The sequence below is a fragment of the Aotus nancymaae genome, unplaced genomic scaffold (assembly GCF_030222135.1).
Source record: "Aotus nancymaae isolate 86718 unplaced genomic scaffold, 86718_ANA_hifiasm-v0.15.2.pri h1tg000108l, whole genome shotgun sequence".
Taxonomy (NCBI): Eukaryota; Metazoa; Chordata; class Mammalia; order Primates; family Aotidae; genus Aotus; species Aotus nancymaae.
This window is the reverse complement of record NW_026988523.1, coordinates 16,844,477-16,867,838: the sequence shown is the minus strand read 5'-3', so window position 1 is coordinate 16,867,838 and position 23,362 is coordinate 16,844,477. Positions and strand designations below refer to the sequence as shown.

The 23,362-nt window shown below is 40.0% G+C and overlaps 1 protein-coding gene and 1 long non-coding RNA gene across 11 annotated transcripts in view; both read left to right on the top strand.

Annotated features, from left to right (window-relative positions):
- Positions 1–9,678, top strand: part of EDEM3 (ER degradation enhancing alpha-mannosidase like protein 3) — a 67,432-nt gene extending 57,754 nt beyond the window's left edge. For 8 of the 10 annotated variants that reach the window (XM_012444457.3, XM_012444458.3, XM_021668068.2 and 5 more), the window contains one exon: positions 5,729–6,528. In XM_012444457.3, the coding sequence (XP_012299880.1) occupies positions 5,729–6,138 (410 nt within the window). In that variant the 3' untranslated portion in view covers positions 6,139–6,528. Of the gene's footprint in view, positions 1–5,728 lie in introns of all 10 variants that reach the window. The other 2 variants (XM_012444456.2, XM_012444453.3) reach the window with 1 other exon arrangement.
- Positions 9,679–17,720: 8,042 nt separating this feature from the next.
- On the top strand, positions 17,721–22,466 carry LOC105711657 (uncharacterized). Its single transcript, XR_010340458.1, has 3 exons — positions 17,721–20,307; positions 21,075–21,269; positions 22,280–22,466. It is a non-coding gene; the product is annotated as an uncharacterized LOC105711657 (long non-coding RNA).
- Positions 22,467–23,362: the final 896 nt, after the last annotated feature.

The window sequence follows — 23,362 nt, the reverse complement described above, 5'->3', positions numbered from 1 at the left end:
TCCCAGTCAATCCCTATCCCCTTCCTCATGGCCTTTTTCCTCTTTGAGAACATTTAAACATCCTAAATTTCAAATACCAACTTCTTTTTTTTTTTTTGAGATGGAGTTTCGCTCTTTGTTACCCAGGCTGGAGTTCAATGGCGCGATCTCGGCTCACTGCAACCTCCGCCTCCTGGGTTCAGGCAATTCTCCTGCCTCAGCCTCCTGAGTAGCTGGGATTACAGGCACGCACCACCATGCCCAGCTAATTTTTTGTATTTTTAGTAGAGATGGGGTTTCACCATGTTGACCAGGATGGTCTCGATCTCTTGACCTCGTGATCCACCCGCCTCGGCCTCCCAAAGTGCTGGGATTACAGGCGTGAGACCAACTTCTTTAGGAAATTTTCTGTTATTCTCCTAGGTAAAATTTAAGGTTTTTGTTTTGTTTTGTTTTGAGACACAATCTTGCTCTGTTGCCCAAGATGGAGTGCAGTGGCGTGATCTTGGCTCAACTGCAACCCCGGGTTCAAGCAATTCTAATGCCTCAGTCTCCTGAGTAGCTGGGATTACAGGCATGTGCTACCATGCTCGGCTAATTTTTGTATTTTTAGTAGAGACGGGGTTTCACCATGTTGGTCAGGCTGGTCTTGAACTCCTGACTTCATGATCCACCTGCCTTGGCCTCCCAAAGTGCTGGAATTACAGGCTTGAGCCATTGCACCTGCCAAGGGTGTCTTTTTAATACAGTTCTACTAGGATACTTATATAGTTCTTTGCCTGCTTCTCATCTCTATATCCCTTGCTTTCAGTAAACATTTAATGTATAGATGAATGAATGAATGGTTGTACAGCATGTAATCTCTAAGTCTTTGCCAAGGTTCACTTCCCGTTTTATTATTAAAACATATTGATTTTCTTTTCTCTGTATTTTGAGATTTTCTCCATTATTTTTTCTTGTGTTTCTGATGTACCATTCCTGAATTTAATATTGTGGTTGTTATGCTCTTAGGTCTTTGATGGCACATACTGATGAAAACAGGCACCTTAGGATCAAGATTTGTAGCAGTGTAGCAGATTTAACTCTTCTTTTTGTAGTTCTCTGACATTTTTAGTAGTTCTATAGTTCCTTCGACTTGCGAAAACTAAAATATTTTCTTCTATGGGTATCTTCAAAGTTTTCTCTCTCTCATTTCTAAATATTTGTAGTGTTCAGTAACTTGCTTTTTACAGTTAAAGCTATATTAAAGATATTCCTTCAAGCTAGTAGGATAGCATAATTTATTATTTTGAAAGCTAGATTACATTTTGTATTGTGACTGTACCATAATTTATTTAACCATGTCACTATTAGGCATCCAAATTGTTTCCAGGTTTTTGTTTTGCCACTGTATACAATGGTGTAAGTAACATTCTTGTACGTATCTTCTTACATATGCATACTTTTACTTTTCTAGAATTTTGAGGTTTACCAAAATGGAATGGTGGTGGAAAGGATATGGATCTTTTAGCTTTAATAGATGTTGCAAGTTGCATTCCAAAGAGATTGTAGCAATTCACATCCCTTCCAGCAAGATATGAGAGTATATGTTTCTTCCTAATTTTAGTCAGCATATTTCCCTTTATAGGTAATTTTTTTGCTTTTTCTCTTTTTGGATTGCCTAGTCATATGTTTAGCCTTCTTTAAATAAGATTGTGTGTCTTTTCTAGGTATTTTATAAAATCTATTTGTGTGTGCGCCTTTCTTTTCCTGTATTTACATACATACACATAAAGAAATAGAAGTTCTATGAATTATCTGGAAAAGACACACCCACATAGAGACAGAGAGGTTACACACACACACACACACACACATACACACACACACATACGGATCCCCACACACACACTATTTTCCCAACATGCCATCTTTTCACTTTGTTTATGTAACTTTTATAACATTTTTATGTAATCAGAAATAATTAATTTCTTTAAGACCCCCCGGTCTCCCTTCTCACTTCAGAAGATCACTCCATCCTATATTTACATATATTTTCCTAAATTATTCTGGCATTTTTTAACCATTTTTTACATAGGGGTCTCTAAATCATATGGAATTTTAAAATATAAGTCTTTCTTCCCAATTGAGTTGTCAGTTACTAAATACCATGTATGAAGCAAACTCTGAATGTCCTTCAGCTAAACTGTCATCTTTGCTATATAACAAATATTCTTGCAGAGTTGGATCTGCTTCTGGACTTGCCCTTCTGTTCTACTAATCTGTTTGTTTGTGCCAATAATACAACAATTTGCTTTTTGAGTAAATTTTATTATCTGATAGGACAAGTCCCCCCTTCACTGATTCTTCTTAGAATTTCATGACCTTTCTTTGACATATGCTGTTCTATAGAAACTTTAATTGTATCTGGTTCTATAATGGAAACAGGAAGTACAAATGAGATTCATTTTGAAATTATGTAATTGCATACTTTACATATAAATTAGGAAAATGTTAAATATTAAGACTTTTCATTTAAGAATATACCTATAAATTTAATCAAATCTTGTTTTAGGTTCTCATTATGATTTTATAGTATACGGGTCTTATACCTTTTATAATAAATCTAATTCTGTGTTTTGTAGCTTTTATTTTTATTACAAAAAGGTTTAATGATTATATTTTTAGGTAGTTATTGCTACTACAAAGGAGTTACTCATATTTGCAGTCTCCTTACCAAATTCATTTATCAATTTTAATAGTATTTTTTTATTAGAGTTGCTTTGATAGTATACGATCACAATTTGAAAATACAAATAATTTGATCTTTTTCTATATTTACATTGATTATTCTACTTTCTTGCCCAATTGCATTAGCTAGATTTCCAAAATAATGTTGTATATGTAACCCTAGGAGAGTGTTTGATCACAAGCACAATCTTCATTACCAGGTAACCCTACACCTTTTCTTCTTGTTCTTCTAATCTGGAATAATAGAATCTAGAAAGAAACTTGGAGATTTTTTTTTTCCCCGAGGCAGAGTCTTGCTCTGTCACCCAGACTGGAATGCAGTGGCATGATCTCGGCTCACTGCAATCTCTGCCTCCCGGATTCAAGCGATTTTCCTGCCTTAGCCTCCTGAATAGCTGGGATTACAGGCATGTGCCTCGGCCTCTCAAAGTGCTGGGATTACAGGTGTGAACCACTGCGCCTGGCTGGAGGGTTTTCTTTTTGTTCTCTCTTGAATTTAGGGAACCTAGGATAAACAAACCATTGGTAGCCAGCTACCTTCGTCTTTCTTTGGTCCCATTGTTGGTTTCCCTAATTGCCTAATTAAATTGTACCTTTTTCACAGCTTAGAAGACAGAGATTGTCTGGAACTCTTCAATCCACCGCTCACCCCCCTCCCCCTGCAAAACAAACCCTAGGAATGTAAACTTTCAGAGTCAGGTAATCCCACCTAATCAGGGTGAATAGATGTGTGTGGTATGGGCAGAAAGGGGGAATCCCTTTCTTCTCCATCATAAAGTGTTACAGCTGACAACTCTGTTTCAAAAAAAAACAGGTTAACAAGAGAAAGCATAATAATTATGTGTACATGTGTGCACAGGAGCCATACAAAATATGAAAGGGGACAGGTGGTTGAAGCTTACCCTCTTCTTCCGGGAGAGGAATACGAGGGAATGAATAGGCCCAATGCTCAATGATTCTCTTTGCATATTGTCCAGAGAAAGTCCCCAGTTAATCTCTTGGAGCTGTCCCCAGAAGAAAAGTCTGTTTGGGTGTGGTGAGGACCCCAGTCTACTCTTCTCTGATGGCCTTTTTTTTATTTTTTGAGACAGACTTTCACTCTGTCAGTCAGGCTGGAATACAGTGGTGCGATCTTGGCTCACTGCAACCTCTGCCTCCTGGGGTCAAGCAATTCTCCTGCCTCAGCCTCCCAAGTAGCTGGGATTACAGGCATCCACCACCATGCCTGGCTAATTTTTTTAATTATTAGTAAAGACAGGATTTCACCATGTTGGCCAGGCTTGTCTTGAACTCCGGACCTCAGGTGATCCGCCCGCCTTAGCCTCCCAAAGTGCTGGGATTACAGGCATGAACCACTGCGCTTGGCCTCTGATGGCTCAGTTTTTTTTTGCTTAATGAGAGTCCTAGGGAGGGATTCTTGAGACAACTGCATTTCTTTTGGAAAGACGCTTCCTTTGATAAGAAAATTCTAGAGAGAGTCCCCCCAGTTGCTTCCAGAAAGAGGATCTTAGAGACAGGGAGGCAAGGGAGTCAGGGGAAGGTCAGAGACAAATTTTGGTTCTGAGACTTATTTCTGTGGCCTTTCAGTTTTCCAAGCATTCATCATGCTGAAGCACCATTTGGGGAATTGTTTTCTCTGTCCCAACAGTGCCCACCCATACCTTCCTGCATGTCTTCATTTCCTTTGGTTTTTCTGTTTTTTACATAAATCATCTGCCCTCCCTTCTTTGACTATTATCTCGACTTGTATTTTAAATCTCAGCTCAAGTGTCACTTTCTGAAGGAACCTCTCAAATCGCTTTACAGTTGTCCCTCTGTATCTGTGGGTTCTGCCCCCATGGATTCAACCAAGTGTGGATAGGAAATATTCAAGAAGGAAAAGTCTGTATATTGAACATACACGGACTTCTTTTTTTTGTCATTATTCTCCAAACAATGCAGAACACCAATGATTTGCCTAACCATTTACGTTGTATTAGGTATTATAAGTAATCTAGAGATGATTTGAAGTATATGGGAGGATGTGTGTCAGTTATATGCAAATACCGTGTCATTTTACATAAGAGATTTGAGCATCCAACATCCTTATCTTCCTTTCATAACATGTCACAGTTGAGTTTTCTATTTTCTGTGATTATTTGCATAATAAATCTTTTTCCCCCATTGGACTGTAAGACCCATAAGGGCAGGTATAGCATTTGGTATTGCTCCTCATTTTATCCCTAGCACTGTGCAGAATGATCACTTGGAAGACACTTGCTGGCCAACTGCATCACAGAGGCAGAGACTGAACAGGATGTAGCATTTAGGTGTCAGTGCTATTTTAAGCACTTTCTTATAGGAACCCCAAATAAAATGCCCCCATTGGTTTCATTGTATATTCATTATAAGAGGTTTAACCCACCCTTCAGCCTTCCAGTGGATTTTAGAATGACTATATCTTATAATTCATGTGCCTACAATAATAGAATTTTATAAATAATCTCAGTTCTTGTCTTGTGAAAATATTTTTGATCAGTCACTCATTCAAAAAAATCTGTGTTATCTGCATCTTTATGGCTTACTGAGTAGGAATTTCACTTTTCAAAGCAATATTATTTTAAAATATAGCAATGATGTATGCTGTTTAAAATGGATTCTATTTGATATGTTCTCATGTGTAAGCTTAAGGTATCTAACTAATTTTAGCCATACCTTGCAAATCTCTATATATTTTAGTATTATTATTGGTTAGTATACTTCTCAGCTTATTAATGTCCACTGAAGTCAGTCTTAGTTACTGTCATTCCTTCCAATTTGGAAAAACGTTTATTTTCTAATACTGACACATTTTGCACAGTGAATATATAGGAAAATGTGAATGCATAAAGACAGTCTTCATTTCATTGCTGATGTTCACACTCTGCATTAACATGATTCTCTTTAACTTGTTATTTCATCTTCTTGCAAAAACCAATATGCTTTGGAAAGTACGTTTTTTTTAGAGAAGCAGCATGAGGTTTGTTTCTTTCTCATGCAGATCCTGAAATGGAAAATGAAGAACAATCATCCCCTGAAAATGATTCTCAGAATCAGAGTGCTGAACAGGTTTCATCAAGTTCTCAGGAGGTCGATTTGGTTGATCAAGAGTCTTCTGAGGAAAATTCTCTAAACTCTCACCCAGAATCATTATCTTCAGCAGATATGGACAAAGCTGTAAGCATTTCCCCTTCTGAACAGACTTCTAATCCCACAGAAAACCATGAGACTACAAATCTTAATGGTGAATGTACAGATTTAGATAACCAGCTTCAAGAACAATCAGAAACTGAGGAAGATTCCAGTCCTAACGTTAGCTGGGGTAAAAAGGTCCGGCCTATAGACTCCATATTAGCAGACTGGAATGAAGATATAGAAGCATTTGAAATGATGGAGAAGGATGAGCTATGACTTGCTAAACAATCTGTTGGTAGGTATTTAAAAAGAGAAGGTAAATGTGTGTGGTTAATAGACACCCTAATACTAAGCAGGCTCTCTAACGGGAGGCGTTAAATGTGGTGAGAACAACCACGTTCTGACTGGCGTAGTTATCATAAGAATCTGGAGCATGCTGTGTTAGAAATGACCTTGTTTAAAACTGTCCCATCAGAAATGGAAATCCACAATTCCCCTTCAAAGGCAGCACTGCACCACCCTGCAACACCTCGGGCCAGGCAAAGGTTACTGAGCATTCCTGGGACCAGATTTCTGTAGTCTGTGGAGAGACAAGAAACAAAATTCAGCTAATAGTGGAGTGGGGAATAGGAGTTTGCATAGTCTTCTAATTAAAGGAAGCTCACCTTTCTTGGTTTTGGGGTTAGAGGCCCTTTTGGGAAGATGTGTACGATGTATTGTGGCATTCTGATTATGCTGCCTTCACAGAAACACTCTTAAGTGACCTAAGTGGTTATGAAGCAAATGCATTTATGGTGAAAACAGTCTTTGCTCATCGCTTTCACTTGTTTCATTTAGTGACAAATGATCGAGATGACTTGATTTTTTTGTTCCCTCTTAACAATGTCCTTTTTATTTAAACCAAAGGTGAAGCCAGTGTACTTTCTCAGTGAGTTCTCTGCGTAAAGACTAATCAGTGGGACCAGGTAAAAAGGTCATATAATATATTGTGGAGATTGCTTACTTGAGAGTTCTGAAAAATGGAGCAAGGGAGAAACTATAGTGTTGCAATAAGAACCTCCCATTGGGCCTTCCATAGGGAAAGCCATGACTACTCTGAAATGGAACCCAGCATTATATCCTTGTAAGGTAGTTTATAAATCTTTTCCAGTTCATTTCTCATAGAGGTGGTTGCCTCTAGCCATCAGCCTTACTCCATCCCGCTTGGTATGCAGTTCGAGCCACAAGGCTCGTATCACCAACAGCTGTATACATTTTTCTGTCTTACAGAGCCATGATAAAACTGTGGTTAGTGTTTTAAAATTCCTGGAGTAACTACTGTTTTTCTCCTTTGAAACTTAGGTTTCTAAAGTTGCACCTAAGGAGTCTGTCACATTTTTTGTTGAACCATGGTTTTTGTTTTTGTTTTTAACAGATATTCCTTCTGATATGGACTTGAAAATTAGTCTATAGTGACCTGTGTTTAAAAAAAAAAAAAAAGTACAGTAGCAAGTACATATAGCCATATAGTTTAATGAGAATTCCCCCAACCTCTTCTTTTTGTTGTTGTAGTCTGGTGCTGGCCACATTTAAGTTTTAAAAATTTTTAAATTTTGTTGTTGACATCTGTAGACAGCCCTGTAGTTGAAATCATGGCTTTATTCATTTTATTTATTTTTTTAAACTAGCCTGAATCAGTTCTAAAGGAATATTTGAGAGACGTAATTTTTTTCTTTTTTCCATGACATTACACAATAACCTTTCCCTAAAACACAGTTGTGAGATACTGATGAGCTATAAGTGGAGCTGTTAAAAACAGCAGTGCTGTATTGTAGTTATGTATATTTGTGTACAGTATGTCTTAGATCCCAGGTAGACAGATTCTTTTCTGAGAGGATAAATACCTGCATTCAGATATTCCAGCTAAACATAATTGAATCAGGGAGTAGTAAATGTAATGGAGAATTCACTTTGGGGAGGGGGAAAAAGAATAGTATACAAGACCCTTATTGGCTCTTAATTATACCTGAAACCAAAATGGATAATTGTAGTCTCTCTGCATGTGAGATTTGGTGTAACAAGATAGAACTATAATATATATAGTATATGGAAGGATAGACATAGTGCTTTGTTCATTTTAATTGCAAAGCTGCCAAAATAGCTGAAGCTTAATTACTCGACTTGCCTTGATTTGTAGGACTGGGGCTTGGAGAAAATGAACAGATGTTCCTCTAAGACATTGATTACAGAAGCCTTATATACATGGATTTGATTTTGTATTTGTAGCTGAAAGCCATTGTTGTCTAAATCTAACTTTTCTAAGTTACCAAAACAACATAATTTCTTTTCCAACAAGGAGAACTGTATGGCACGAAGGATTGTGTGACACACTTGGAAAAGCCAGCTTACTGCCACTCTCTTCCTTTGGCCATTAGAGGGAGTTGTTGCCTATCATTGACGTTTAGAAGCAAATTGTTCACTTGTTAAGAAAAGTAAATCCTTAACAAAAAAAAAAAAAAAAGAAAGAAAAGGAAAGGAAAAAATTTAACCAATTTTTCTTAATACCCTGAAGTAATGACACTCAATTTTTCCCTAATTAAGAAAGGAGGACATAATGTTCAGTTTAAAAACACTGATGTTGTAATTGATTCTTCATTCATTTGCTTGCTTGACATACTGCCAGCGAGTTGTTCTTGAGTTCATTAAAAATTCCAAAGGCATTAGTTTTTTTTTTTAATGTTTTGTTTTTTAGTTACCTTTTATAGACATTTTAGTAACTTGCTAAAGATTCAGGGGATTCTGTGAAACCCCGAATTTAGAAACATCTGGTCTACCTCAGTTAAATGTTGACTGCTTAGAAATAGAGCTGAAGTGATCACCACAGCCATAAAATTGTTTGACTAAGAAAGATTTATATAATGTTTACAAATCTGGAATCAAGTAAGGATTTTAGCTGAAAGTTAACAGATAGTAGAGCAAGTATTTAATTCAGGTATTTTCAAGTTTGAAAACTTGTTTACCTACTAAAAATAAAATAGCTAGAGTTTTTTTCTGCATATAAAAGTCCATCGAAATGAGATACATTTGCAGTACTTTTCCCGTAAAGTTTTAAGTGTGAAAGAATTGTAATTTACTAGATATGTTCGGTATGGGATATTTTGTTGGGTAGGTTTTCTTTTCTTAAATTGTAACAGGCTTCCAGAAAGAGGATAATTGTTGCAGAGCAAATTAACTTTTGCCATTATACTTCTCCCTTTTTCTTTACGGTATTAGTAAAATGAAAAATTGTACACGCTCTGATTTTAGCTTCACTAATATAATTACTCTCTCAAGAAGTTTTAGAAAGTTACCATCACACAACCTTTTTATAGTAAAGCCAGCATTTGTTCTCTCACCAAACCCCATGCCAAATTCATCATGAAGAATGCTCAGCATAAGTAATTCAAATACCGCTTATAATTTTAGAGGGGGGTAGAATTTAGTAAATATTCTAGCCGGTCGTTTTATGCACAAGGCTTCAGTCAGAACATAGGAAAAAAAACATTCTGTGAATGAAATATTGTATGTTCAGATTTTATAAAAGACATTTTTAAAAGCCCAATTTACAGCCGTATATTTTCTTATGATGTAATTTATGAAAAAGATGTCTGTACTAACAGGTGCTGTAACACTACTGTTGTTGGATTTTATTGTTTGGTGATAAATGTATACAATATTTCTAAGGGAAACTATGTACTGTGATGTAAAAGTCTGGGCAAAATGTATATAATCCTGTATATAATTGTGTATTTGATTATAATTACTGATTGTAAAGATTTAATAAATATGTAAATATTCTGGTTTAGTTTTATTTGAATTTTTATAATTACTGTGCATATCTTTATACTTTTATGTCTTAATGTTTACTACTCTGTTTTCCTTTTTTTTTTTTTTTTTTAACCTTTTATCCTCAGGGAAGTAAATTCTGGAGGACATCTTGGCTGTAAAAACCCAGGCTTGTGGGCTAAAGTAAGGATTTTGGACCTTGTTCTAAGGGTAACATAAGAAATCAATGAAGGGTTTTAAACAAGTCAGTAGCATGCAGAAAGGTAATGGTAAGTGAGTAAAACTCTAGAATTATATACAAAGTATGATTCAGTGCTTGCTCACTCCATACACACACACACAATGATATTGACTCATTTATTCAACGAAGACGATGTGCATGCATGCCTTCTGTATGCCAGACACTATTATAGGACCTGGGGTGGTTGTAGTGGACAAATGGACAAAATGTAGTAAAGAAGATAGAAAATAAAGTGGTAAATAAAAAGGACAATGAGATTATGAAGAAAAAATTACGGTGCAGGGATAGAGAGTGATGGAAATCATGGAGTGAGTTTCTAGTTAAATAGCCAAAATACTAACAGTGGTTATCTTGGATTGTAGGCAATTGCTATTTCCTTATTTGTATATGTCTATATTTTTATAAGTTTCCAAAGTAAGCATTATAATTTTAAAAATAAGTAGTTTAGGTCAGTGAAAGAATGGAAGAGAACTTAAAAAATATACACCAGGTGGTGCGTGGTGCACACCTATAATCCCATCTCCTCCTCAGGAGGCTGAGATTGGGAGGATCGCTTGAGCCCAGAACTTTGAGACCAGCCTGGGCAACATAGAAGACCCTGTCTCCAAAACAAAAACCGAATTCACCCCAGAATCTTCCCGTCTTGTGTTTCCACACGATTCCACCAGTCCCATATGTACTGCACACCTACCACGGACATAAGCAGCATTTGGCTGGGATTCAAAACCTTGAGAAGAGATGAGGTTAACCAGGAAAACTGTATGGAATAGGGAGAAGAGAAGATCTAAAATACAGCCCTGAGATTCCTAGAATCTGAGGACAGCACAGGAGGAAGGACTTTTGTAGAAGGGAATGAAAAAGAGCAGTTGGAGAGGTGGGAGGAAAAGGCTGGAGCAGTGTATAAAAACCAAGCGCATTTCAAGGAGGGAGTGGCAAATAGCCTGGAATCCCTAAAAAGTAGTCTCTTTGTTTTAGCAACTTTTTCTGAAGTCCCCTACCCCATCAAATACCCACAGGAGGCAGTGGGGACTTGGTGCAGGCAGACAGTTGCTATAGAAGAATGTGTGGCTCCATCTTTTAATATATGAGAAAAAACAGAAACCCAGGTGAAATCTTATTTTAAAACATTGTTCAAGTTAAACAAAAGAAATGTGACAGCAAAGTTTGCAACCTCCAAGCTGTCAGATCCTTACCTCCACATATGTATGTACAAGGAAGACCGCATTCGTTTTGAGAGGATCATTCACCTATTTCCAGTTCCACATTTAGCATATGCACCAAAGACCTCTTTCAACTGTTAAAATTTTCTTATGTCTTAATGACCCTGGTGGTGATTAAGTGGCTTTTTAAAGGTAGATTATTCATCTAATCAAGTAGGGCAATGAAAAGTAGACATCCATTCCATCCATTCACCTTCCTACAATTATTCTTTTTAAAAAAATTTTTTTGAGAGAGAGTCTCACTGTGTTGCCTAGGCTGGAGTGCAGTGGCTATTCACAGGTGATAACATCATGCACTGCAACATTGAACTCCTGGCCTTCAGTCCTCCCACATCGGCCTCCTAAGTAACTGGGATTACAGGCATGTGCCTCCATACCTGGCTTCACCTTTATATATATATTTATATATATATATACATATATATATATATATATATATATATATAAAAATTTATATATATATATAAAATATATATATTTTTTTAAGTCTTTAATCCATCTGGAGTTAATTTTAGTGTAAGGTGTCAGGAAGGGGTCCAGTTCCTGCTTTCTGCACATGGCTAGCCAGTTTTCCCAACACCATTTATTAAACAGGGAATCCTTTCCCCATTGCTTGTTTTTGTCAGGTTTGTCAAAGATCGGATGGTTGTAGATATGTTGCCTCTGAGGCCTCTGTTCTGTTCCATTGGTCTATATCTCTGTTTTGGTACCAGTACCATGCTGTTTTGAATACTGTAGCCTCATAGTATAGTTTGAAGTCCAGTAGTGTGATGCCTCCTGCTTTGTTCTTTTTGCTTAGAGTTGACTTGGCTATGCAGGCTCTCTTTTGGTTCCATATGAAGTTTAAGGTGGTTTTTTCCAGTTATGTGAAGAAGGTCATTGGTAGCTTGATGGGGATAGCATTGAATCTGTAAATTACTTTGGGAGGTATGGCCATTTTCACGATATTGATTCTTCATAACCATGAACATGGAATGTTTCTCCATCTGTTTGTGTCCTCTCTTATTTTGTTGAACAGTGGTTTGTAGTTCTCCTTGAAGAGGTCCTTTACATTCCTTGTTAGTTGTATTCCTAGATATTTTATTCTCTTTGTAGCAATTGTGAATGGCAGTTGGTTCTTGATTTGGCTCTCTTTAAGTCTGTTATTGGTGTATAGGAATGCTTGTGATTTCTGCACATTGATTTTGTATCCTGAGACTTTGCTGAAGTTGCTTATCAGTTTCAGGAGATTTTGGACTGAGATGATGGGGTCTTCTAGATACAATCATGTCATTTGCAAATAGAGACAATTTTACTTCCTCCTTTCCTAATTGAATACCCTTTATTTCTTTTTCTTGCCTAATTGCTCTGGCTAGAACTTCCAATACTATGTTGAATAGGAGAGGTGAGAGAGGGCATCCTTGTCTAGTGCCAGATTTCAAAGGAAATGCTTCCAGTTTTGCCCATTTAGTATGATATTGGCTGTTGGTTTGTCATAAATAGCTTTTATTGTTTTGAGATACGTTCCATCAATACCTAGTTTATTGAGGGTTTTTAGCATAAAGGGCTGTTGAATTTTGTCGAAGGCCTTCTCTGCATCAATTGAGATAATCGTGGTTTTTGTCTTTGGTTCTGTTTATATGATGAATTAGATTTATAGACTTGTGTATGTTGAACCAGCCTTGCCTCCCCGGGATGAATCCTACTTGATCATGTTGGATAAGCTTTTTGATGTGCTGTTGCAATCGGCTTGCCAGTATTTTATTGAAGATTTTTGCATCTGTGTTCATCATGGATATTGGCCTGTAGTTTTCTTTTCTTATTGAGTCTCTGCCGGGTTTTGGTATCAGGATGATGTTGGTCTCATAAAATGATTTGGGAAGGATTCCCTCTTTCTGGATTATTTGGAATAGTTTCAGAAGGAATGGTACCAGCTCCTCTTTGTATGTCTGGTAGAATTCGGCTGTGAACCCATCTGGACCTGGGCTTTTTTTGGGTGGTAGGCTCTTAATTGCTGCCTCAACTTCAGACCTTTCTATATTTTCTAATATCAACCTTTGAGACCATCTTTAACCTGAGGCAATGAAAGTTTCTCTATTGAATCCAGTTCAGGTCTTGCTTCCATCAACTGGTCTGGCCAGACTGCTGACTCACCTTCACCCCACCTTCTTCCTTTTCTGGTTCCTGAGCCCCATCCAAGCCACATACTCCCCTAGGGTACGTCTGTAAACTTCTGCTCAGCTGCTTCCTTCAAGTTTCAGTACCTCAAAGAGAACTGGTCCAGGCCAGCTCGCTAAGCTATATGAACACTAGTATCCTCCTTGCAGCCCTAATAATAAAAAACCAACATTTTTTTTGAGACAGTTTTACTGTGTCAGCCAGGCTGGAGTGCAGTGGTGTGATCTTGGCTCACTGCAATCTTTGTCTCCTGGGTTCAAGCAGTTCTCCTGCCTCAGCCATCCTAGTAGTTGGGATTATAGGCATGCAACACCACACCCAGCTAATTTTTGTATCTTTAGTAAAGATGGGATTTCGCTATGTTGGTCAGGCTGGTCTCGAACTCCTGAACTCAAGTGGTCTGCCAGACTGAGCCTCCCAAAGTGCTGAGATTACAGGTGTGAGCCATCACACCCAGTCAGAACCACCACTTTTTGAACCCTCACTAGGCATTAACATATACTGAGCACTCTATATATGTGATTCCTTGTCCATATGACAACCTTGCAAGGTATCTATAATTTCATTTAAGTGGCTTGCCCAAAGCCACGGAGCAAGTTAGATGGGCCTGGGATTTGAACCTAGATTAGCCTGATTGCTGTGATACAGACTGACTCTCCTAACTATGCACAATTATCTGTTTGAACCAAGTGTGAGTAATATGGCTGCCGCGAAGGCTGACTCAGAGATCCTTACAAACAACATTCACCTCCCAACCAGCCAGCTACCAAAAGGATCTGAGAGTCGAAGGTACTTAGCACTTCCCAAGGCGGGTGGGAATAGGAGAATGGACTGCTTACAGCTTCAGGCCTCATGGTCTCTTGAGTCAGAGGCTATTAATGAGACTTCAGAATGGCAGATAGGAGAGAGGTCTCCTTGTTTCCAAGGCAACTACCAATTTTTCTGATCCTTGGCTCCAGCATTTCATCATCTTCTGTCAGAATGGCCCCACTTACAAAACATACAAACCACACAAGAAACCAACTGTCTTACCAGCTTATCACTGGCCTGGGAGACGCCTGAGAAAAAGGAAAAGTTTGGCCTCGTCACTTTGTCTCACCTTTGTCCGTGCCTGGCTCTTGAAAGGCACTCACCAAGCTCTTGCGGAGTGAACTGAATGAAACACCTGGTTCCGAATGAGCGAATGTCTTCTGTCACTTCCCCAAATCACATTTATCCTGAAAGGGCTACGATTTGCAATCGCTGAGAAATGTCAAAGAAATGATTGCCAGCTTTAAAGAGAGTTGAATCAACGTAGTCCTAAACATCGTTTTTAGTTGGAAGTAAACATTGAAGAGAGCGCAATTCGTGTCAGAGTCTCAGAATTTTAGAGCCAGAAGATTTTTAAAGTTGTCGTGCCATTGATTCTCCTCATTGGACAGAAAAGAAGACAGATACCAGAGGGGGAAGTGACTTGACCAAGGTCACACATCCCCAGAATTGATTGTGACCTTAGGCAGCATGAAGGTTCTGGCACAGCTCATCCTCAGGCCTTACAGCCTGAGTTCGTCTACTCCGTGCAAGTTAACATTCAGCCAGAGGGATAATTACTAACTTTAGAACTTTGGAGCTGCCCCTGAGATGCCTTGGCAAAACTCTAGGGCTCCACTGAGCACAGTGAGTGTAAAAACTACTGAATTAGGTGATGTATTGTTCCTCATTTAAACTTTTAGCATATTCAAGCAAAAAGGTCTCTTAATTCCCTGAAAACTGGCTATTGTCATTAGCAGCATTTATTCTCTCCTTTCCTGATGAATAAACTCATTAATGAAAGAATACATCCTATACTTTCTTTTGTGTTGTTATTCATCTATCTGAATCAACAGTGTGGGCAGAGCTCGAAATGTTCAGACCAAGATACAGATCTTTTGCTGGGGGGGCCCTCTTGTGGGTCTCGAAGTCAGGGGTTCCCAGGCTTTGTGGTGATGGCAAAAATGGTCCTCTTTCGACTAAAATTACTGAATCTCACATCTCTAAATTTGAAATTCTGAGTAAGAAATACAGGAAAGAATGATGGCTGTATTGAAAGCAGGTGGCTCACTGCCACAGTCACTGTGGGAACGCAACACAATAGCTGCCATCGGTGATTGTATGAAGTGTCGCATGCAAATATGTTTTCAGTCCCCTCCTTCTACCGTCCCTTCAGATTGTTGTCTCTGAGTTGCACGTGTGAGTTCTGTGTTAATGAGCTCTGGGTCACTGCCTGAGGCAGTTTGGGCTGAGTGATGTATCCTTCGACTTCTGATAGGTCCAGGTAGAGATGCAGGAAGAGCATCCACATGCTGAAACCCACCTAATTGTCTCAATCTCTCAAAAGATCACAGAAAAAGAGCCCTTGAAACAATAATGAGCTTTCAGAAGCCAGGCGTTTGGGGGAGAAACGATCAAGGAGCGGCCTGGATTGCTTACTCAGCTTTTCTGTGACTGGAGTGAGAAATTGACTCAGCACGAGACAAAGTGCACACAAGGGAGGACGTCCTCAGTACATCAGCCTGTTCTTGTGGTCACCATCCCGAGAATCCCCAGGAGCGGGCCAGCCAAGCAGGGATGCCAGCCAGCCCTCTGGCACAGGGTCTCCAGCTGCCTCCCAATAGCGCTGGCAGAGATGGACAAGGCGACAGCCCAGGCGGCCGGCCAGAGGAGAACTGCCACCAGAGAAAATACGTGCTTCAGAGTGTGCGGTACACCCAGAGCCCGAGGGACGAGGCTGCAAAGTGCCAAAGTGCACAATCTCCAAAAACCAGAAAAAGCTCAAAATTGTCAGAGGCTTATGGGAACAGAGGTAAAGTGGACTTCGAATAGAAACAAGACAATTATTCCAGTAAAGTGCTGGCTTCACAAGAAAAATAAAGCTGCTCTCCTGAAAATTCCAACCTCACCACCAAAAATGGACATTGCACAACTCATCCTTCTGGAACAAGTGGGGGAGAGCATCTCCCTGGCGTAGGCTTGGACCACACAGAGCCTTGTAGATTCAGAGTAGGGCATCATTTTTTCTTGGTTCTTGAGGCCTGCATCTTGTTGTTGAGGCTGAGGTAGGAGAATCTTTTGATCCCAGGAGGCAGAGGTTACAGTGAGTCGAGATCACACCCTTGCACTTCAGCCTGGGTGACAGAGTTGGATTCCATCTCAATTAAAAAAAAAAAAGGGATTATTTGACTTTTTGCTGTTGAGTTGCTTGTATATTTGGATATTAAACCCTTGTCAGATGAACAGGTGGCAAATATTCTCCCATTCTGCAGATTTTCTTTTCACCTTGTGGATCGTTTCCTTGGCTGTGCAGAGCTTTTTAGTTTGATATAATCCCACTTGGTTTTGCTTTTATTGCCTGTGCTTTTGAGGTTTTATTTATAAAGTATTTTCCAGGCAAATGTCCTGAAGCATTTCCCCTATATTTCCTTCTATTCGTTGTTTTTTGTTTGTTTGTTTTTTGTTTTTATTTTTGACAGTTTCACTCTTGGTGCCCAGGCTGGAGTACAGTGGTGTGATCTCGGGCTCACCGCAACCTCTGCCTCCTAGGTTCAAGGGATTCTCCTGCCTCAGATTCCTGAGTAGCTGGGATTACAGGCACGTGCCACCACGCCCGGCTACGTTTTTGTATTTTTAGTAAAGACGGGATTTCTCCATGCTGGTCCAGCTGGTCTTAAACTCCCAAACTCAGGTGATCCACCCACCTCAGCCTCCCAAAGTGCTGGGATTACAGGCTTGAGCCACTGTGCCTGGCCCTTCTATTAGTTTTGTGATTTGGGGTCTTAAATTTAGGTCTTTGATCCATTTTGAGTTGATTTTTGTGTAGAGTGAGAGGTGGTTTCATTCTTCTGTTTATGGATATCCAGTATTCCCAGCATCTTTTATTGAAGAAACTGTCCTTTCACCAATGAATGTTCTTGGTACTTTTGTCAAAAATCAGTTGGCTGGGCCAGGCGCGCTGGCTTGTGCCTGTAATCCTAGCACTTTGTGAGGCCGAGGCGGGTGGATCATGAGGTCAGGAGATTGAATAGACCATCGTAGCTAACATGGTAAAGCCCCATCTCTACTAAAAATACAACAAATTAACTGGGCATGGTAGCATGTGCCTGTAGTCCTAGCTACTCAGGAGGCTGAGACAGGAGAATCACATAAACCTGGGAGGTAGAGGTTGCAGTGAACCAAGATTATGCCACTGCACTCCAGCCTGGGCAACAGAGACAGAATCCATCTCAAAAAAATAAAAATAGGTTGGCTGTAGATATGTGGATTAATTTCTGAGTTCTGTCCATTGGTCTTTGTGTCTGTTTTTATACCTGTACCATATTGTTTTGGTTACCACAGCTTTGTAGTATATTTTGAAGTCTGATAGTATAAAGCCTCTAGGTAGGTTTCTTCTTTTTGTGAAGAATGTCATTGGATTTTTTTTTTTTTTTTTTGAGACAGAGACTAAAATTACTGAATCTCGCATCTCTAAATTTGAAATTCTGAGTAAGAAATACAGGAAAGAATGATGGCTGTATTGAAAGCAGGTGGCTCACTGCCACAGTCACTGTGGGAACGCAACACAATAGCTGCCATCGGTGATTGTATGAAGTGTCGCATGCAAATATGTTTTCAGTCCCCTCCTTCTACCGTCCCTTCAGATTGTTGTCCCTGAGTTGCATGTGTGAGTTCATGTGGTGACAATAGTCAACATATTTTGTACTCGAAAAATTTTAAGAGATTTTATATTTTAAGTGTTTTTGTAACTGCCCAACAGGTTCACCTTGCCCACTGCCTAGACTGAGCCGATTTATCAAGAGGGGAATTGCAATAGAGAAAAAGTAATTCATGCAGAGCTGGCCATGCAGAAGGCCAGAGTTTTATTACTACTCAAATCAGTGTCCCCACCGGGGACCAGAATTTTCAAGGATGATTTGGTGGGTGGGGGCAGTGAGTTGGGAGTGCTGGTTGGTTGGAATGGAGATGAAATCACAGGGAGTTGACGCTGTCCTGTGCTGAGTCAGTTCCTGCTTAGGCGCCACAGGATCAGATGAGCCAGGTTTTCAGTCTGGGTGGTACCAGCTGATTCATCAAGTTCAGGTCTGTGAAATATCTCAAGCACTGGTCTTAGGTTTCACAATAGTGATTTTTATCCCCAGGAGCAATGTGGGGAGGCATCAGAATCTTGTAGCCTCCAGCACCATGACTCCTAAACCATATTCTCTCATCTTTAGTCCTACAAAGGCGGTCTAGTCCCCAGCCAATAAGCAGGCTTGTTTTGGGAAAGGGCTGTTGTCATCTTTGTTTTAAACTGTAACCTAAGTTCTTCCCAAAGTTCGTTTGGTCTATGCCCAGGAATGAACAGGGACAGCTTGGAGGTTAGAAGCAAGATGGAGTTGGTTAGGTCAGATATCGTTCACTGTCTGAGTTATAATTTTGCAACGACAGTTTCATTTTCACCATAAAAAAAAGTATCCGAGGTGCTGGATATATTAACTCACTTGATTTAATCCTCTCACATTGTGAAATCATATCATACCCCATAAATACATACAATTACAATTTGTCAATTAATAATAAAAAGAGTGTTTTCCCAAAGTTGTTGCATGAATCAGTACACAGTCCCATCAGCAATGTGTAAGAGATCCTTCCCAGGCATTGTCAGATGTATTACTTCTAGATCCAGGAAAAGAAGAATGCTCCTCAAAACAAACAAATAACAATAACAAAACTGCCTTGTCCTCCCTTCCCCTAGATTCTGGGAAAGATTTGGGGCACAGGAGGTGATATGTAAAAAAACGACTCCTCCACCAACAGCTTCTCAAAACTCTCCGGTTCCAGACAGCCTCTTCTAGCAATGGAGTGGAAGCAGTGTGGGGGCGTGAGAAGGTGGGAAACTGCAGTTTTGTGTCATGGGGACTCTTTCCAGCAGATGGTGAAATTATGCTGCAGGTCTGAATTGGAAACACCTCCCTCTCTCTCCCTTCCTCCCTCCCTCCCTCCTTCTTCTACCCTCCAGAAGTACAAACACTGGACCAGACGATTTTTATTCTGTGAAATATGTGCCCAAGCTATTTTCTTTGTAACCCTCTTTTCAAGTATCTGAGATCTGACCTGCTTACCTTTCTGTTTTGCTTGACTGTGGGATAAGAACCTGCTGTTTAAACTAAGTGAGGTGTGGAGCTCCCTACGCAAGCCCTGCTGAGAAAAATAAATTCAGTCTTAACAATCCCAATCGGAAAGCCTTTTTCAACAATGGCACCTCGCTTGCCTGTCCTTTCAACACCGAGTTGTAGTTTTTACCATTTTGAGTAGCCTCGGACACGATACAGAGCACCAGATGGACATGAGGATGTGCGATTTTGCTCATCGGTTCTGAAAAAGGTAGGCAGCCCTTTTAAAAATGCACAGAAAAACAACGAGGAACAGCGCTGACAAGCTTGAGGGTCACATTGCTGTCAGTGCAGCCCGGGATTTATCATTCAGCCTAGAGTGTGGGCCCCCAGAGGCCACGCTCCAGGTAAGTCAGTTCTCCAGGGGAGAGTGTGTTTTAAAGCAGGCGTGGTGGGATTCTCTCAGCGCTCTGGAGAAAGTAGGAGACTCAGGGAGGCAGTTAGCATTCCGTCCTATTTTAGATAGAAATACAGTAGCTTCAAAATAGTCTATTTGACATATTTGGTTTCTAAATCAATTTTCTTTTAGGAAAAAGTCTTGTTTTTAAAGGAAGCTTGGAAACCAGTATTAGTGCTTTGAACCTTAATGGGAGAAAGGGTAAGAGGGTAGGTCTGAAACCCCTTTGGGACAGCAGAGCTGAGTAGAACAAGGTTATTGTGGATTCTCTGTTTTCAGGAGCCGGGTCCACATGATTCCAAAAGCAAATACATGGGAAAACAAGGCTTGGATCTTCAGATAAAAAGTAAGAAGCCAAACCCAAACTCTTGTTCCAATACAATGTAAGCCTAATGAGCGGGAGAACTGCGCCACATCTGTTCATCATTCTATTCTCGTGCCTAGAAGAGTGCCTGATACACAGTGAGTGTTAAAAAAAGGTTTGATAGAGAAAGAAGGGGATGGAGGGAGACAAACCGTGTGGACGGGGCCAGAAGTTTCTTTGCAAGATACTTTTGAGACATTTCCAAAAAATAACCACACACACACACACACACACACATACACACACACGGATGAAATTCCCAAGTTTTTCACCAGAGAGCATAATGAAGAAAAATTCATAATACTTAGCAAATATTTACCTCATCTACAGAAAAATTCTAACAACATACTTGTAACGCATCACGTTGAAATGCATAGGTTTCTGTGACTCCTTCAGTGAACATTGGTTGTGGAATGAATCTCTGTGAAATAGAATGAGCTCACCTGCTGCCTAGAGTTGTAAACGGACTAATTACATTTTTAGGAACATATGCCAAAAAATGATTTTGGCTTAGCAGTAATTCATCCTAAGCCATCGTATCTGAAGGAAGAGAGGGAAAAGCTCTGTTTTTGTTCTCTGACCCTGGAGAGGACTAACTTTTCTGTCCTCAAAGGCGGGAAGGGTTAGGTTGATGGAAATATAGGCATTCTTTGGAAAGATCAAAAAGGCACAAAGCATGCTCTATTGGGCACTCCTTTGACTCCGTCCAAAAAATTATATATGTTTTTAAGAAAATCATACTTAACTGACCCCACATCTGAAGGTAGTATAAAATGCTGGTCCATTTGTGAAGCAGGGACAGTTATTGATTGGGCTTTTATTTTGAGCATTAGCAGCTAAATCCAAAATTGGCTTTAATCCACAGAATAAAAGGTTGAGAAAAGCTCATCACAGGACAACAGGTGATCTTGCTATTATTCATGAGAGGTGCCTGCACAAGTTGATAAAGAGCTATCAAGGGCCGGGTGCAGTGGCTCATGACTGTAATCCCAGCACTTTCGGAGGACAAGGCATATGGATCACTTCAGGTCAGGAGTTCGAGACCAGCCTGGCCAACATGGTAAAACCCTGTCTCTACTAAAAATGCAAAACTTAGCTGGGTATGGTGGGGTGCGCCTGTAATCCCAGCTACTTGGGAGACTGAGGCAGGAGAATCACTTGAACCTAGGAGGTGGAGGTGGTCGCAGTGAGCCAAGATTGAGCCACTACGCTCCAACCTGGGCGAAAGAGCAAGATTCTGTCTCAAAGAAAAAAAAAAAAAGAAGCTATCGTTGCACCATGGGCCTGGAACATAACTGCGGACCACTGAATTCTTAGGCAGAGTAGCTTTGGAAACCTCAGGCTGGCCCTTATCAAGAAAGAAATGAGCATAGCATTTGGTTACATGTCCTGTAAACTGATAGGGCAATACTCTGAAGGAGAGAGACTACATTCAGTGCTCTTTGTGGTGAGTTCACATTGGTGAGCAAATGGCCTGGGACCCCTACCAGTCAGAGTAGACCACAAACAGATCTTCAGCGAAGAGGTCTTCATTAGGTGATCAATTTTTTTTTAAGGCATTGAATTACACTCCATGAGAAGACATGATCAGAATCCATTCAGACAGGAACCTGTGATTTACACACACTTGTTCTGTGAAAGTTGTCAGAAACAAAATGGAGTCACTAATACAAGAAAAAGAAAAACACCTAATAGGGCCAAGAAAGGCAATGAAGAGAGAATTCTCATGCTCGTGTGCCTGGCGATAAAAACCATCACAAAAGACGCTGCAAAGTACAGAACCTTACATAAAGGGCGTCACAACCCTGCACAAAAAATACTTGTGCCAGGACATGTGCCCAACAAGTGCCTGTCCAAGTTCAGAGGTGTCACCCTTGTTATCGATCTCTGTAGCCAAGATCTCAAAACAATTACATTCATCCTCCTCGTTTTTTCCTTTACAATTTTTGTCTTGCTTTACCTTTCTGAGTGTGCCCATCGTTTACTAGGACATACGTATTCCCAATGCAATGCCCTGCACGTGAACAACTGTCTTTTCTTTTGGAGAGCCTTTCTCTGTTTGTTGTTTAGGTTGACATAAATGGTGTCAGAAAATGGTACCTGAAGAAAGCTCGCTCTCAGAAGAATCAGCGGTTCTTGACTTCGGCGTGCAGTCCTGGCTTGAGCCCTCTGAGATCCCTGCCTCAGCGGCTTGCCTTTTCAGCCCCGGAGGCTTCTCTTAGGCTGAGCTTCCCTCTTTTTGGCAGGAGATTTTTGATATTATGGTTACAAGGCTGCCTTGTATGAAGGATCTGACATCTCTTCTGGGATAATAAAAGACTGTATGTCTTTTCTGGTAAGTCCTTTCTGGTATAGAAACAAGTGTCTTTCTGTTTGAGGACTCTTATTTCTACAGAATTTACAGTCTGTCTCTGAATTCTCTTTTGGTCTGCATGCCTATTATTTTGTTTGATTAATACGCCTGACAATTTAAACGGTGGTGACTACTCTCACGGTTTTCAATGAGCCGTCCTGCATCCACCATTGAGCATTTTTTGCTTTTGTTTTTGTTTTGTTTTGTTTTGTTTTGCTCTCGGAAGATTTTCAGAAACAAGCAAGGGGAAAGAGCCAAACCAGGTGAGTGTCATCAAAATAAAACTAAGATAAAAGCGTCCACAAACGTTTTAACCTAGCCATATTAATCCTAGAGAAGACTCCAGGGCTGAAAAGGCAAGCCACTGGGGCAGGAATCTCAGAGGGCTTTACAGAAGTATTTTTGTGTGTATGTAAAAGATTGTGATGGCCTTCGTGCAAGGTTGTGGTTTTTGCAGAGTCTTTTGTGCTAGTTTTTATCAGGCACACAAGCATGAGAACCCGCTCTTCAGAGCTTTTCCCAACCCTATTTGTCAAGTGTTTTTTGTTTTTTTTTTAAATAATAGTGACTCCATTTTGATTGTGACAACTTTCACATTTCCCACCTTTGATCAGGATCTTTCTCCAAAAGCCTCACTGATTATCCTGTAGTTGGATTTGATGGCCCTTGGTCCCAGTTGCTGGTCTCATCCCACCTTGTCGGGAGTGAATGGGCTAAGAGCCAGTGTCAAACCCTTTAAGCCACATTTGAACAATAAGGGAGATTTGGAGAAAGTGGTTCTCATGTTAATTCTACCTGGA